The sequence below is a fragment of the Petromyzon marinus genome, unplaced genomic scaffold (assembly GCF_048934315.1).
Source record: "Petromyzon marinus isolate PM22_M1 ecotype Great Lakes invasive population unplaced genomic scaffold, UKy_Petmar_22M1.pri1.0 PM_G_Scaffold_42, whole genome shotgun sequence".
NCBI classification, from domain to species: Eukaryota; Metazoa; Chordata; class Hyperoartia; order Petromyzontiformes; family Petromyzontidae; genus Petromyzon; species Petromyzon marinus.
Window position 1 is genome coordinate 1,700,587 of NW_027422994.1, and position 15,333 is coordinate 1,715,919.

Consider the following 15,333-nt stretch of genomic DNA (forward strand, 5'->3'; position numbering starts at 1 on the left):
GTACACTATGTGTGTGTACACTGTGCATGTATACTGTGTGTGTGTTCACTGTGTGTGTGTACACTGTGTGTATACACTGTGTGTGTGTACACTGTGTGTATACTGTGTGTTTACACACTGTGTGTGTACACTGTGTGTATATACACTGTGTGTATACACTGTATGTGTGTGTGTGTACACTGTGTATGTGTGTACACTGTCTGTGTGTACACTGTGTGTACATTGTGTGTGTGTGTACACTGTGTGTATACAATATGTGTATACACACTGTGTGTACACTGTGTGTGTGTACACTGTGTGGGTACACTGTGTGTATGTGTACACTGTGTGTGTGTACACTGTGCGTGTAGACTGTGTGTGTGTTCACTATGTGTGTATGTACACTGTGTGTATACACTGTGTGTGTGTACACTGTGTGTGTGTACACCGTGTGTGTACACAATGTGTGTACACTGTGTGTAACAGTGATCATAGGGACTGTGACCGAATTTTTAACAATAAACTACATAAATTATAACACCAAAATCTAGAGCCATATTTTAGGCCACTGTCCATAGACAGTGTTGAGTCTATGGACAGTGTTGAGTCCATGGGCAGTGTTGAGTCTATGGTGCAGTTCTGAGTCTATGGTGCAGTCTTGAGTCTATGGGCAGTGTTGAGTCTATGGTGCAGTGTTGAGTCTATGGGCAGTGTTGAGTCTATGGGCAGTGTTGAGTCTATGGGCAGTGCTGAGTCTATGGGCAGTGTTTATCAGTTCTACAGAATCTGAGCCTCGCTCGCACTGCGTGTTCGCCTATCCGCACTACGATTTATAAAAGCGCCCTGCTAAGGCCTCACGTGATAACAGCCCCACCGAGTCGCCTGCCTGTGATTCGAGGCACGGAACGTCGAATCTCCTCCTCCACCACGACCACACGAGGACATTGTTTTGTTTATAACCTCACCACGAAGGAGGATATAGCTTAAGACCCCCTCCCCAGACACCTACGCAGCGTTGCGCTGGTGAGTGCCGCGTTGAGGCCTATTCCGGGAGTGTCACCGGTCTCGGCTAGATTGCCCAGCCGGCCGAGGCGGCACTTTGGCCGGCTACAGATGCCGCTGTCATGCGATGGTCTCCATAGAGACCTGGAAGATGGTCTCTAGGTTATGTTGTGGGTTAGCAAGCTTCCAAAGGATGCGTGAAGGCTGCCGCTAGGCCTTTGTAACGAATCTTTGCTGCGTGTTTTAAACTTGAATTATTTGCAATGCACGCGTGTCAATGTGCTCTAGAGGAGTTGTAGAACCCTAGCTGCCACTGCTATTCAGTGGCCTAAATTATGGCTCTAGATTTTGGTGTTATAATTTATTTATGTAGTTTATTGTTAAAAATTCGGTCACACTCCCTATGATCACTGTTACATTGCATTTATGGCTTTTATTTTGGTGATTTCGAAAAAAATTGTTTTGGCCATGTTTTTGTTTATTGTAGTACGGAGTTAGACTGATGGCTTTAATCTTAGTTGTCTTGTGGTTGTTGTTGTTATTTGACTTGCATCCCACTGGGATTTTTGCACACAGCGTTGGTGTACGGTGCTATTTCAGGAATATTTTGATATTTTTTTCCTGTATTTTCTGTTTGCACAGTCACGTAATCACTTTAAGATGTTTTCTTGTTCATGTTTTTTGTTTGTTGCGGTTGCACCCGATTCAAGAGCCGAATGGCTCACAGGGCTATACCAAATAAATGAACTATGAACTATGCGTCGCTCAAAGACTTCACTCGAGCGCGTCGTGTTCAAGCTCGCTTTGTCTACCTTAGGAGCTTACAAAGTGCCGCCCAATAATTTACTGTGCGTCTGCCTCTTAGACCGAGTGAATCGCTTGAACAAGTGCACATTCAGAAGCGTAAACTCTGCGAGTATCTCGTTTTAAATTTAGATTTAAAGCTTTCGTGACTGCAGTAATTCATATTCTTAGCTCTTTCGGTAAAGTCACGTTGAAGGGAAACAATAAAATATATAAAACAATAAAAATTCTCACGACAATTCGACCTGATGACGACCGTTTGTGTTATGGTCGAAACGTCGTGAGAATTTTTATTGTTTTATATATATTATTATTTTATTGTTTCCCTTCAACGTGACTTTACCGAAAGAGCTAAGAATATCTCGTTTTATTCATAGTCCGTGTTTCCAAGGATAAAACAAATTGCACATTCTCATTACCAATACATCGACCTGGCTGGCGGTCAAAGTTGCCAGGAGCCCCTTTCCCTGTCGGCTTGACATTTTTTTCAACTCAATTGTTTTTTTACACAGCTCTTGGACAGACGTGCGGCAGTGTTGGTTTCTATCCTGGAAGGTGCTCTCACTTCAGGGGCTGTTTCATTGATGGGAAAAAAAACCTGAGCTGGGGGTGTAATCAATGTTGTTTTATTGATCTAGTTTAAAACAATCAGCACGAACATCGGTGCCAAACTAACACGATGTGAGGCGCTAGATTTGAAGCTTTCGTGATGTGCAAGGATTCATACTCTGGCTTATTTTCGGTAAAGTCGCGGAGGTAAAAAAAATAAAGTTAAACCCAAGTTAAACTTTAGCAGCCTTATAGTTTACAGCAGTATGCTCTGCAAGGCAACCAGTTTGTCAGCTTAACTACTGCCTCCTGCCTCTGGTTCACGTGTGTAATGCTCTTCAACCTGCACACGGCCATCTCTCCGTCCCCAACCCCCTGCAGCATAACAGAAGGCGGCTTAACTTAGCCCCCCCCCACGGCCCTTCTTGTCTCTCCCCCCCCTTAACCTGTATACAATCTCGGGTGTCTTAGAGTTCCTCTTTGGTTCTATTCGGTAAAGTCACGTAGGTAAAAAATAAAACAAAAATCACGACGTTTCGGCCACAACACAAGCGACCTTCATCAGGTGAAAGGATCAGGCTGTCTCGAGGACAGCGCTGGAGTGAAACACAGCCATGCTCAGACCGCGACCTTTAAGCTGTCCACGGTCTGAGCGTGGCTGTGTTTCACTCCAGTGCTGCCCTCGAGACAGCCTGATCCCTTCACCTGATGAAGGCCGCTTGTGTTGTGGCCGAAACGTCGTGATTTTTGTTGTTTTATTTTTTACCCACGTGACTTTACCGAATAGAACCAAAGAGTATGGATCCTTGCAGTCACGAAAGCTTTAAATCTAGAATTGGCTTAGAGTTCTCTTCACTTGATGTAGCAATTTTTACCGTGATGGTTTCCACCTCAAGACGGAAGCTTGTGCTACTGCCTCCGAAACGTCGTGATTTTAATTGAGTTGTTTTTAAAATTTATTTATTTTATTGATTTTTTTACCTACGTGACTTTAGCGAACAAAAAACAAAGAGTCCGATGTGAGGAGGCGTTTCCCCCAACGTTCGTTTTCTGCGGTGGCAAAAAATGCAGCCTCTGCGAAACGATGAGAACCTAAACATTTTGCTCAACGCAGGAGGAACGTGTCCATCAACGAGGGAGCCTTAGGCATGCATCCAATTGTCCCTTGTGAAGGAGGAGGTCTTTAACCCGGCATGGTTGTCACCTGGTGCACAGGAGGTCGTGGGGTTTGATACCGACCCTGACACTCCCTGCTGTATCTTTGGAGTTGACGTTTCTCGCGCCCCGCGGCCGCGTGGATTTCTCTCCCCGAGTCCTCCGGTTTTTTCCCCTCCACATTCCGAAACGCCACGCGTTTAGAGTATTTTGCCCTGAATGTCCACTTGATATCAGCCCACTATTTGTGGGCCAGGTCTCTTCTTAAAAAGAGCTATGTAGCACGGTGGTGTGCTTCACGTGGCAACATTAAACATTGGTTACTTTTATTAGTATAGATTTTTTTAAAGTGATTTGTTTACTCTTCCTGTAACTCTGCACTCACGCCGTGTTTTTGTTTAGTGTTTGTTGTCATGTTTTGACCCAGTGCCACAGCTGGACATCTGTGACAAAAAGAGCTTCGTAGCGCTTTGGATTCCTCCTCTTGCAGTCTAAATAAATATCATTTCCACTGCTCCTCCTACTCCCTCCCCTTCACCCCTCCTAGCCAAGTGAAGGAAGCCTCCAGGCCGACCATCTGCCACCCCCCCCCCCCCAATGGAGGCTTTCCACACCACCACCCGTTTAGTGGCCTTGCTGATCGTTGTGCTGGGCGACCGTCACAACCCCTTCGCCCTGCCGCTTGACCGTGAGTAGCAAACAGCGCCGCTACCCCACTTGAGACGATGCCCCCTCTCAAAGCTACTCCCACTAAAGGCCATCGATTAAACTCGACACTTTTGACTTCACCAGGCAATGCCCACTGAGCTTCGTGGCTCTTATTTTTTTCAGAAGCGCCCCGGCTCTTGCAAATGATGGCTTCAACGAAGCACTTCGACGTTCAAGCGGGGCCGAGTACTCGAAACACTTGTGGGTATCTGTGTGAGTAGTGTGTGGGTCTCTGTGTGAGTAGTGTGTGGGTTTCTGTGGGTCTCACACAGAGACACAAATACTACTCACACAGAGACCCACACACTACTCACACAGAGAGACCCACACACTACTCACACAGAGAGAACCACACACTACTCACACACAGAGACCCACACACTACTCACACAGAGACCCACACACTACTCACACAGAGACCCACACACTACTCACACAGAGACCCACAGTCTACTCACACAGAGACCCACAGACTACTCACACAGAGACCCACGCACTACTAACAGAGAGACCCACAGACTACTCACACAGAGACCCACACACTACTCACACAGAGACCCACAGACTACTCACACAGAGACCCACACACTACTCACAGAGATACCCATAGACTACTCACACAGAGACCCACAGACTACTCACACAGAGACCCACACACTACTCACACAGAGACCCACACACTACTCACACAGAGACCCACAGACTACTCACACAGAGACCCACACACTACTCACACAGAGATCCACACACTACTCACACAGAGACCCACACACTACTCACACAGAGACCCACATACTACTCACACAGAGACCCACACACTACTCACACAGAGACCCACACACTACTCACACAGAGACCCACATACTACTCACACAGAGACCCACACACTACTCACACAGAGACCCACACACTACTCACACAGAGACCCTACTAACACTCTGCTGTATTTTCGCCCGCAGCTGCGGTTATCATCTCTGGCCACATACGGTACCAAAGAAGCTCACATCAGGTGTATGCAGCAAAGCAGCAACCTCCGGAAACACGACGGAAAGGTGCACGGTTGCGACATCACATACACACACACGTACAGGGCCCAGTTGAGTACGCAGTTTGTTAAGGTGCAACACTGCAAGTACTTGCTCGGCCCGGAGCGACCCCCCCCCCCCCCACCCTCGGGAGCGACCTCTGCCCGCTCGCTGTCTCTGCCCCCCCCCCCCACCACCGCCTCACACAGCCAACCCCCCGTCGATGCTGTCGGAGCAAGACAGGATGTACAGGGCGAGAGAGGGAGAGGCGGTGTACATGGAGTGCTCGGTGTGGCCGCCCGCCACCATCCTGTGGTGAGACCGAACGCCGCGCCTGAGCGTCCGTCCCTCTCCGCCTCTCCTCTCGCTCTCCGCTCGCTGGAGACTCTTTTTGTTTATTTCACCGCCTGATGCCCACCGAGCCGTGCAGCTGTTTTTCAGAAGCTACCCGGCCATGTCGCAAACGACGGCCCTGACGACGCGCCTCGAAGCTCCCTGTCGCGAGGGCTGTACGTGCCCTGAACTTCTTTCGCACCCTACGTGGCCAACCGTGCTAATCTGTGCCTCCGTGGATCTGGGTGTCTGTGGGTCTCTCTGTATGTGTACGTGCCCTGAACTTCTTTCGCACCCTATGTGGCCAACCGTGCTAATCAGAGGCACGAGAGCCGAGTCTGTTTTGGAATGCCGCCAGCGGGTTTGCATGGCTGGCCACGTACGGAGCGAAAGAAGTTCAACATAGAACACTCCCATAGACTTCAATGCTAAAGGCTCCCATAGACTTCACTGTTAAAGGCTCCCATAGACTTCAATGTTAAAGGCTCCCATAGACTTCAATGTTAAAGGCACCCATAGACTTCAATGTTAAAGGCTCCCATAGACTTCAATGTTAAAGGCTCCCACAGACTTCAATGTTAAAGGCTCCCATAGACTTCAATGTTAAAGGCTCCCATAGACTTCAATGTTAAAGGCTCCCATAGGCATCAATGTTAAAGGCTCCCATATGCTTCAATGTTAAAGGCTCCCATAGACTTCAATGTTAAAGGCTTCCATAGACTTCAATGTTAAAGGCTCCCATAGACTTCACTGTTAAAGGCTCCCATAGACTTCAATGTCAAAGGCTCCCATAGACTTCAATGTCAAAGGCTCCCATAGACTTCAATGTTAAAGGCTCCCATAGGCTTCAATGTTAAAGGCTCCCATAGACTTCAATGTTAAAGGCTCCCATAGACTTCACTGTTAAAGGCTCCCATAGACTTCAATGTCAAAGGCTCCCATAGACTTCAATGTCAAAGGCTCGCATAGGCTTCAATGTTAAAGGCTCCCATAGGCTAACATTTATAATTTCGCGCGCGCGGGGGCGGGGTAGGGCGACTGTCGATGGCCGCCACGCAGACGTGGCTCAGAGCGAGAGAGCGAGAGAGGGGCACTCAACGCGGCGGAGGGCCGCGTGAACCTCGCCGCCCCAACGTCCCCCGGGACGTTCGCCTCCGCGTCTCGCGAAGCAGCCGACCCCGGATCTCAAATCCCCCGACGGCATCGCCGTCAAACCTCAACGGTTCACGCCCCCCACGCCCCCCACGCCCCCCACGCCTTCCCGCGCACCGCCAGGTTCAGGAACTACCAGAGCTTGAATGTTGAGGGCGAGCGCTTCCAGATCTTCGAGAATGGCACCCTTCACATCGTGGACTTGCGGCGCGAGGACTCGAACACTTACACCTGCTTCGCCATCAACAACCTGAACACCGGCCAGCTGCGGGCGCACCTCTCCGTGGAAGGTGAGCAAAGTCGCCGCCGGCAACAAACCCGCCGGCCGGAATTCCTCTCCGATCCGGCGCCGAGCCGTTAACCGCTGCCGCACCGCAACCGCCGCCATCGAAGACGAAGATCCCCCACCGTGTAGCCCAGGGGTAGGCAAATGTTTTGACTCGCGAGCCACAGTGCGTTCTAAAATTTGACAGAGGGGCCGGGCCAGGAACAGATGGATGGAGTGTTTGTGTGAACTAAATATAAATGGCGTGTTAAAAATCATTACGTGAAAGGATTTGGCCTTTAACAGGTAGCAAAGCATTTATTTGCAAGGCAATTTAACAAATTGCACGAATCTGAACAATACAAAAACATGTCGTAACGTGACTGATCAAACATCGTGAAAACAGCGCCGTCTAATGGGGAAATGGGGGCATTACAGGAGAAAGGTAAAATTTAATTTAATAATAATAATATTTGGACAAGTTCGGCGGGCCAGATTAAAAAGCCCAACGGGCCCTAGAAGGCCCGGGGGCCGTACATTGCCCACGTCTGGTGTAGCCTCAACAGGCCGAAGGGGCAAGCGCTGTTAGCAAGTAGCACCTGTGAAGGCCGGCACGGCGCACGAGGGGGTGGGTGGCCAGCGCCACGCCCGACCGCCTTTGTCTCCCCGGTGCTGGCGATGTTCGCCACACACCGCGCCGGGTGCTCGTTTGAGGCCGAGTCGACCTAGGGGAGGCCCAAGACGGGTTCAGATAATCATCACCGCGTGTTGGTGGCCGTGAGCGGGAATCGAACTTGGGTTCGGCCGGGTTCGTAGCGCGGCGTAGCGCGGCGTAGACCGCTACACCCGCCGCCGCCACCACCACCACCATTAACTACCACCACCATCACCCCCACAACCACCCCCACAGTGGCGTCGGACGGTGAGGAGGAGGACGAGGAGGAGGAGGAGGAGGGGGACGAGGAGGAGGACGAGGAGGACGAGGAGGAGGACGAGGAGGAGGACGAGGACAAGGAGGACGAGGACGAGGAGGACGAGGAGGAGGGCCAGGACGATGGCAAGGAGGCCTCTACGTCCTCGCCATCGGCCCCCAACGCCGGTAGCGGCCGTGACGGCGGTGCTGACGATGGCGAGGATGACGACGACGAGCTGTTAGCTACCTCGCCAGGTACGCGGGAGGGCGGCGGCTTGGATCGTCTGTCCACCCTGACGATGCAAATGGCCGTGGTCAGCCCAATGAGGTCGGCGGCGCGGAAAGTCCTGGGTTTTAAAAAAACTGGGTTTCTGGCCACCCCGTGAATCTCCATTGGCTGCTCGGGTTCCCAAGTGCTTGCTCCATTCATGCTTGGATTCAATGTTAAAGGCTCCCATAGACTTCAATGTTAAAGGCTCCCATAGACTTCAATGTTAAAGACTCCCATAGACTTCAATGTTAAAGGCTCCCATAGACTTCAATGTTAAAGGCTCCCATAGACTTCAATGTTAAAGGCTCCCATAGTCTTCAATGTTAAAGGCTCCCATAGACTTCAATGTTAAAGGCTCCCATGGACTTCAATGTTAAAGGCTCCCATAGTCTTCAATGTTAAAGGCTCCCATAGACTTCAATGTTAAAGGCTCCCATAGTCTTCAATGTTAAAGGCTCCCATAGACTTCACTGTTAAAGGCTCCCATAGACTTCACTGTTAAAGGCTCCCACAGGCTTCAATATTAAAGGCTCCGACAGACTTCAATGTTAAAGGCTCCCATAGACTTCGATGTTAAAGGCTCCCATAGACTTCCATGTTAAAGGCTCCCATAGTCTTCAATGTTAAAGGCTCCCATATACTTCAATGTTAAAGGTTCCCATATACTTCAATATTAAAGGCTCCCATAGGCTTCAATGTTAAAGGCTCCCATAGACTTCAATGTTAAAGGCTCCCATAGACTTCAATGTTAAAGGCTCCCATAGACTTCAATGTTAAAGGCTCCCATAGACTTCAATGTTAAATACTCCCATAGACTTCAATGTTAAAGGCTCCCATAGACTTCAATGTTAAAGGCTCCCATAGACTTCAATGTTAAAGGCTCCCATAGTCTTCAATGTTAAAGGCTCCCATAGACTTCAATGTTAAAGGTTCCCATAGACTTCAATGTCAAAGGCTCCCATAGACTTCAATGTTAAAGGCTCCCATAGTCTTCAATGTTAAAGGCTCCCATATACTTCAATGTTAAAGGCTCCCATAGTCTTCAATGTTAAAGGCTCCCATAGACTTCACTGTTAAAGGCTCCCATAGACTTCACTGTTAAAGGCTCCCACAGACTTCAATGTTAAAGGCTCTGACAGACTTCAATGTTAAAGGCTCCCATAGACTTCAATGTTAAAGGCTCCCATAGACTTCCATGTTAAAGGCTCCCATAGTCTTCAATGTTAAAGGCTCCCATATACGTCAATGTTAAAGGCTCCCATATACTTCAATATTAAAGGCTCCCATAGGCTTCAATGTTAAAGGCTCCCATAGACTTCAATGTTAAAGGCTCCCATAGTCTTCAATGTTAAAGGCTCCCATAGACTTCAATGTTAAAGGCTCCCATAGTCTTCAATGTTAAAGGCTCCCATAGACTTCACTGTTAAAGACTCCCATAGACTTCACTGTTAAAGGCTCCCACAGACTTCCATGTTAAACGCTCCGACAGACTTCAATGTTAAAGGCTCCCATAGACTTCAATGTTAAAGGCTCCCATAGACTTCCATGTTAAAGGCTCCCATAGTCTTCAATGTTAAAGGCTTCCATATACTTCAATGTTAAAGGCTCCCATATACTTCAATATTAAAGGCTCCCATAGGCTTCAATGTTAAAGGCTCCCATATACTTCAATGTTAAAGGCTCCCATAGACTTCAATGTTAAAGGCTCCCATAGACTTCAATGTTAAAGGCTCCCATAGACTTCAATGTTAAAGGCTCCCATAGACTTCAATGTTAAAGGCTCCCATAGACTTCACTGTTAAATGCTCCCATAGACTTCACTGTTAAAGGCTCCCATAGACTTCACTGTTAAAGGCTCCCATAGACTTCACTGTTAAAGGCTCCCATAGACTTCACTGTTAAAGGCTCCCATAGACTTCACTGTTAAAGGCTCCCATAGACTTCACTGTTAAAGGCTCCCATAGACTGCACTGTTAAAGGCTCCCATAGACTGCACTGTTAAAGGCTCCCATAGACTTCACTGTTAAAGGCTCCCATAGACTGCACTGTTAAAGGCTCCCACAGACTTCAATGTTAAAGGCTCCCACAGACATCAGTTTTAAAGGCTCCCACAGACTTCAATGTTAAAGGCTCCCATAGACTCCAATGTTAAAGGCTCCCATAGACTTCAATGTTAAAGGCTCCAATAGACTTCAATGTTAAAGGCTCCCATAGACTTCAATGTTAAAGGCTCCCATAGACTTCAATGTTAAAGGCTCCCATAGACTTCACTGTTAAAGGCTCCCATAGACTTCACTGTTAAAGGCTCCCATAGACTTCACTGTTAAAGGCTCCCATAGACTTCACTGTTAAAGGCTCCCATAGACTTCACTGTTAAAGGCTCCCATAGACTTCACTGTTAAAGGCTCCCATAGATTTCACTGTTAAAGGCTCCGATAGACTTCACTGTTAAAGGCTCCCATAGACTTCACTGTTAAAGGCACCCATAGACTTCACTGTTAAAGGCTCCCATAGACTTCACTGTTAAAGGCTCCCATAGACTTCACTGTTAAAGGCTCCCATAGACTGCACTGTTAAAGGCTCCCATAGACTTCACTGTTAAAGGCTCCCATAGACTTCACTGTTAAATGCTCCCATAGACTTCACTGTTAAAGGCTCCCATAGACTGCACTGTTAAAGGCTCCCATAGACTGCACTGTTAAAGGCTCCCATAGACTTCACTGTTAAAGGCTCCCATAGACTGCACTGTTAAAGGCTCCCACAGACTTCAATGTTAAAGGCTCCCATAGGCTTCACTGTTAAAGGCTCCCATAGACTTCACTGTTAAAGGCTCCCATAGACTTCACTGTTAAAGGCTCCCATAGACTGCACTGTTAAAGGCTCCCACAGACTTCAATGTTAAAGGCTCCGACAGACTTCAATGTTAAAGGCTCCCATAGACTTCAATGTTAAAGGCTCCCATAGACTTCCATGTTAAAGGCTCCCATAGTCTTCAATGTTAAAGGCTCCCATATACTTCAATGTTAAAGGCTCCCATATACTTCAATATTAAAGGCTCCCATAGGCTTCAATGTTAAAGGCTCCCATAGACTTCAATGTTAAAGGCTCCCATAGTCTTCAATGTTAAAGGCTCCCATAGACTTCAATGTTAAAGGCTCCCATAGTCTTCAATGTTAAAGGCTCCCATAGACTTCACTGTTAAAGGCTCCCATAGACTTCACTGTTAAAGGCTCCCACAGACTTCAATGTTAAAGGCTCCGACATACTTCAATGTTAAAGGCTCCCATAGACTTCAATGTTAAAGGCTCCCATAGACTTCCATGTTAAAGGCTCCCATAGTCTTCAATGTTAAAGGCTCCCATATACTTCAATGTTAAAGGCTCCCATATACTTCAATATTAAAGGCTCCCATAGGCTTCAATGTTAAAGGCTCCCATATACTTCAATGTTAAAGGCTCCCATAGACTTCAATGTTAAAGGCTCCCATAGACTTCAATGTTAAAGGCTCCGATAGACTTCAATGTTAAAGGCTCCCATAGACTTCAATGTCACAGGCTCCCATAGACTTCAATGTTAAAGGCTCCCACAGACTTCAATGTTAAAGGCTCCCACAGACTTCAATGTTAAAGGCTCCCATAGACTTCAATGTTAAAGGCTCCCATAGACTTCAATGTTAAAGGCTCCCATAGACTTCAATGTTAAAGGCTCCCATAGACTTCAATGTTAAAAGCTCCCATAGACTTCACTGTTAAAGGCTCCCATAGACTTCACTGTTAAAGGCTCCCATAGACTTCACTGTTAAAGGCTCCCATAGACTTCACTGTTAAAGGCTCCCATAGACTTCACTGTTAAAGGCTCCCATAGACTTCACTGTTAAAGGCTCCCATAGATTTCACTGTTAAAGGCTCCGATAGACTTCACTGATAAAGGCTCCCATAGACTTCACTGTTAAAGGCTCCCATAGACTTCACTGTTAAAGGCTCCCATAGACTTCACTGTTAAAGGCTCCCATAGACTTCACTGTTAAAGGCTCCCATAGACTGCACTGTTAAAGGCTCCCATAGACTGCACTGTTAAAGGCTCCCATAGACTTCACTGTTAAAGGCTCCCATAGACTGCACTGTTAAAGGCTCCCACAGACTTCAATGTTAAAGGCTCCCACAGACATCAGTTTTAAAGGCTCCCACAGACTTCAATGTTAAAGGCTCCCATAGACTCCAATGTTAAAGGCTCCCATAGACTTCAATGTTAAAGGCTCCGATAGACTTCAATGTTAAAGGCTCCGATAGACTTCAATGTTAAAGGCTCCCATAGACCTCAATGTTACAGGCTCCCATAGACTTCAATGTTAAAGGCTCCCACAGACTTCAATGTTAAAGGCTCCCACAGACTTCAATGTTAAAGGCTCCCACAGACTTCAATGTTAAAGGCTCCCACAGACTTCAATGTTAAAGGCTCCCACAGACTTCAATGTTAAAGGCTCCCACAGACTTCAATGGTAAAGGCTCCCATAGACTTCAATGTTAAAGGCTCCCATAGACTTCAATGTTAAAGGCTCCCATAGACTTCAATGTTAAAGGCTCCCATAGTCTTCAATGTTAAAGGCTCCCATAGACTTCAATGTTAAAGGCTCCCATAGACTTCACTGTTAAAGGCTCCCATAGACTTCAATGTTAAAGGCTCCCATAGACTTCAATGTTAAAGGCTCCCATAGACTTCAATGTTAAAGGCTCCCATAGACTTCAATGTTAAAGGCTCCCATAGACTTCAATGTTAAAGGCTCCCATAGACTTCCATGTTAAAGGCTCCCATAGTCTTCAATGTTAAAGGCTCCCATATACTTCAATGTTAAAGGCTCCCATATACTTCAATATTAAAGGCTCCCATAGGCTTCAATGTTAAAGGCTCCCATATACTTCAATGTTAAAGGCTCCCATAGACTTCAATGTTAAAGGCTCCGATAGACTTCAATGTTAAAGGCTCCGATAGACTTCAATGTTAAAGGCTCCCATAGTCTTCAATGTTGCAGGCTCCCATAGACTTCAATGTTAAAGGCTCCCACAGACTTCAATGTTAAAGGCTCCCACAGACTTCAATGTTAAAGGCTCCCACAGACTTCAATGTTAAAGGCTCCCACATACTTCAATGTTAAAGGCTCCCACAGACTTCAATATTAAAGGCTCCCACAGACTTCAATGTTAAAGGCTCCCATAGACTTGAATGTTAAAGGCTCCCATAGACTTCAATGTTAAAGGCTCCCATAGACTTCAATGTTAAAGGCTCCCATAGACTTCAATGTTAAAGGCTCCCATAGACTTCAATGTTAAAGGCTCCCATAGACTTCACTGTTAAAGGCTCCCATAGACTTCACTGTTAAAGGCTCCCATAGACTTCACTGTTAAAGGCTCCCATAGACTTCACTGTTAAAGGCTCCCATAGACTTCACTGTTAAAGGCTCCCACAGACTTTAATGTTAAAGGCTCCCACAGACTTCAATGTTAAAGGCTCCCACAGACTTCAATGTTAAAGGCTCCCACAGACTTCAATGTTAAAGGCTCCCACAGACTTCAATGTTAAAGGCTCCCACAGACTTCAATGTTAAAGGCTCCCATAGACTTCAATGTTAAAGGATCCCATAGACTTCAATGTTAAAGGCTCCCATAGACTTCAATGTTAAAGGCTCCCATAGACTTCAATGTTAAAGGCTCCCAAAGACTTCAATGTTAAAGGCTCCCATAGACTTCACTGTTAAAGGCTCCCATAGACTTCACTGTTAAAGGCTCCCATAGACTTCACTGTTAAAGGCTCCCATAGACTTCACTGTTAAAGGCTCCCATAGACTTCACTGTTAAAGGCTCCCACAGACTTCAATGTTAAAGGCTCCCACAGACATCAATTTTAAAGGCTCCCACAGACTTCAATGTTAAAGGCTCCCATAGACTTCAATGTTAAAGGCTCCCATAGACTTCAATGTTAAAGGCTCCGATAGACTTCAATGTTAAAGGCTCCCATAGTCTTCAATGTTACAGGCTCCCATATACTTCAATGTTAAAGGCTCCCACAGACTTCAATGTTAAAGGCTCCCACAGACTTCAATGTTAAAGGATCCCACAGACTTCAATGTTAAAGGCTCCCACAGACTTCAATGTTAAAGGCTCCCACAGACTTCAATGTTAAAGGCTCCCACAGACTTCAATGTTAAAGGCTCCCATAGACTTCAATGTTAAAGGCTCCCATAGACTTCAATGTTAAAGGCTCCCATAGACTTCAATGTTAAAGGCTCCCATATACTTCAATATTAAAGGCTCCCATAGGCTTCAATGTTAAAGGCTCCCATATACTTCAATGTTAAAGGCTCCCATAGACTTCACTGTTAAAGGCTCCCATAGACTTCACTGTTAAAGGCTCCCATAGACTTCACTGTTAAAGGCTCCCATAGGCTTCACTGTTAAAGGCTCCCATAGACTTCACTGTTAAAGGCTCCCATAGACTTCACTGTTAAAGGCTCCCATAGACTGCACTGTTAAAGGCTCCCATAGACTTCACTGTTAAAGGCTCCCATAGACTTCACTGTTAAAGGCTCCCACAGACTTCAATGTTAATGGCTCCCACAGACATCAATTTTAAAGGCTCCCACAGACTTCAATGTTAAAGGCTCCCATAGACTTCAATGTTAAAGGCTCCCATAGAGTTCAATGTTAAAGGCTCCGATAGACTTCAATGTTAAAGGCTCCCATAGTCTTCAATGTTACAGGCTCCCATAGACTTCAATGTTAAAGGCTCCCACAGGCTTCAATGTTAAAGGATCCCACAGACTTCAATGTTAAAGGCTCCCACAGACTTCAATGTTAAAGGCTCCCACAGACTTCAATGTTAAAGGCTCCCACAGACTTCAATGTTAAAGGCTCCCATAGACTTCAATGTTAAAGGCTCCGATAGACTTCACTGTTAAAGGCTCCCACAGACTTCAATGTTAAAGGCTCCCACAGACATCAATTTTAAAGGCTCCCACAGACTTCAATGTTAAAGGCTCCCATAGACTTCAATGTTAAAGGCTCCCATAGACTTCAATGTTAAAGGCTCCGATAGACTTCAATGTTAAAGGCTCTGATAGACTTCAATGTTAAAGGCTCCGATAGACTTCAATGTTAAAGGCTCTGATAGACTTCAATGTTAA

General features: G+C 46.5%; 1 protein-coding gene across 3 annotated transcripts in view; it reads left to right on the top strand.

Moving 5' to 3' along the window:
- The first annotated feature begins 804 nt into the window (after positions 1-804).
- LOC142917137 (uncharacterized) overlaps positions 805-15,333 on the top strand; it is a 31,113-nt gene continuing 16,584 nt past the window's right edge. Inside the window, exons 1-7 of one of the 3 annotated variants that reach the window (XM_076061841.1) lie at positions 805-1,002; positions 4,037-4,177; positions 4,321-4,410; positions 5,157-5,249; positions 5,432-5,537; positions 6,831-6,997; positions 7,883-8,140. In XM_076061841.1, coding sequence (XP_075917956.1) covers positions 4,087-4,177; positions 4,321-4,410; positions 5,157-5,249; positions 5,432-5,537; positions 6,831-6,997; positions 7,883-8,140 — 805 coding nt within the window. In that variant the 5' untranslated portion in view covers positions 805-1,002; positions 4,037-4,086. The remainder of the gene's footprint in view (positions 1,003-4,036; positions 4,178-4,320; positions 4,411-5,156; positions 5,250-5,431; positions 5,538-6,830; positions 6,998-7,882; positions 8,141-15,333) is intronic. The other 2 variants (XM_076061842.1, XM_076061843.1) reach the window with 2 other exon arrangements.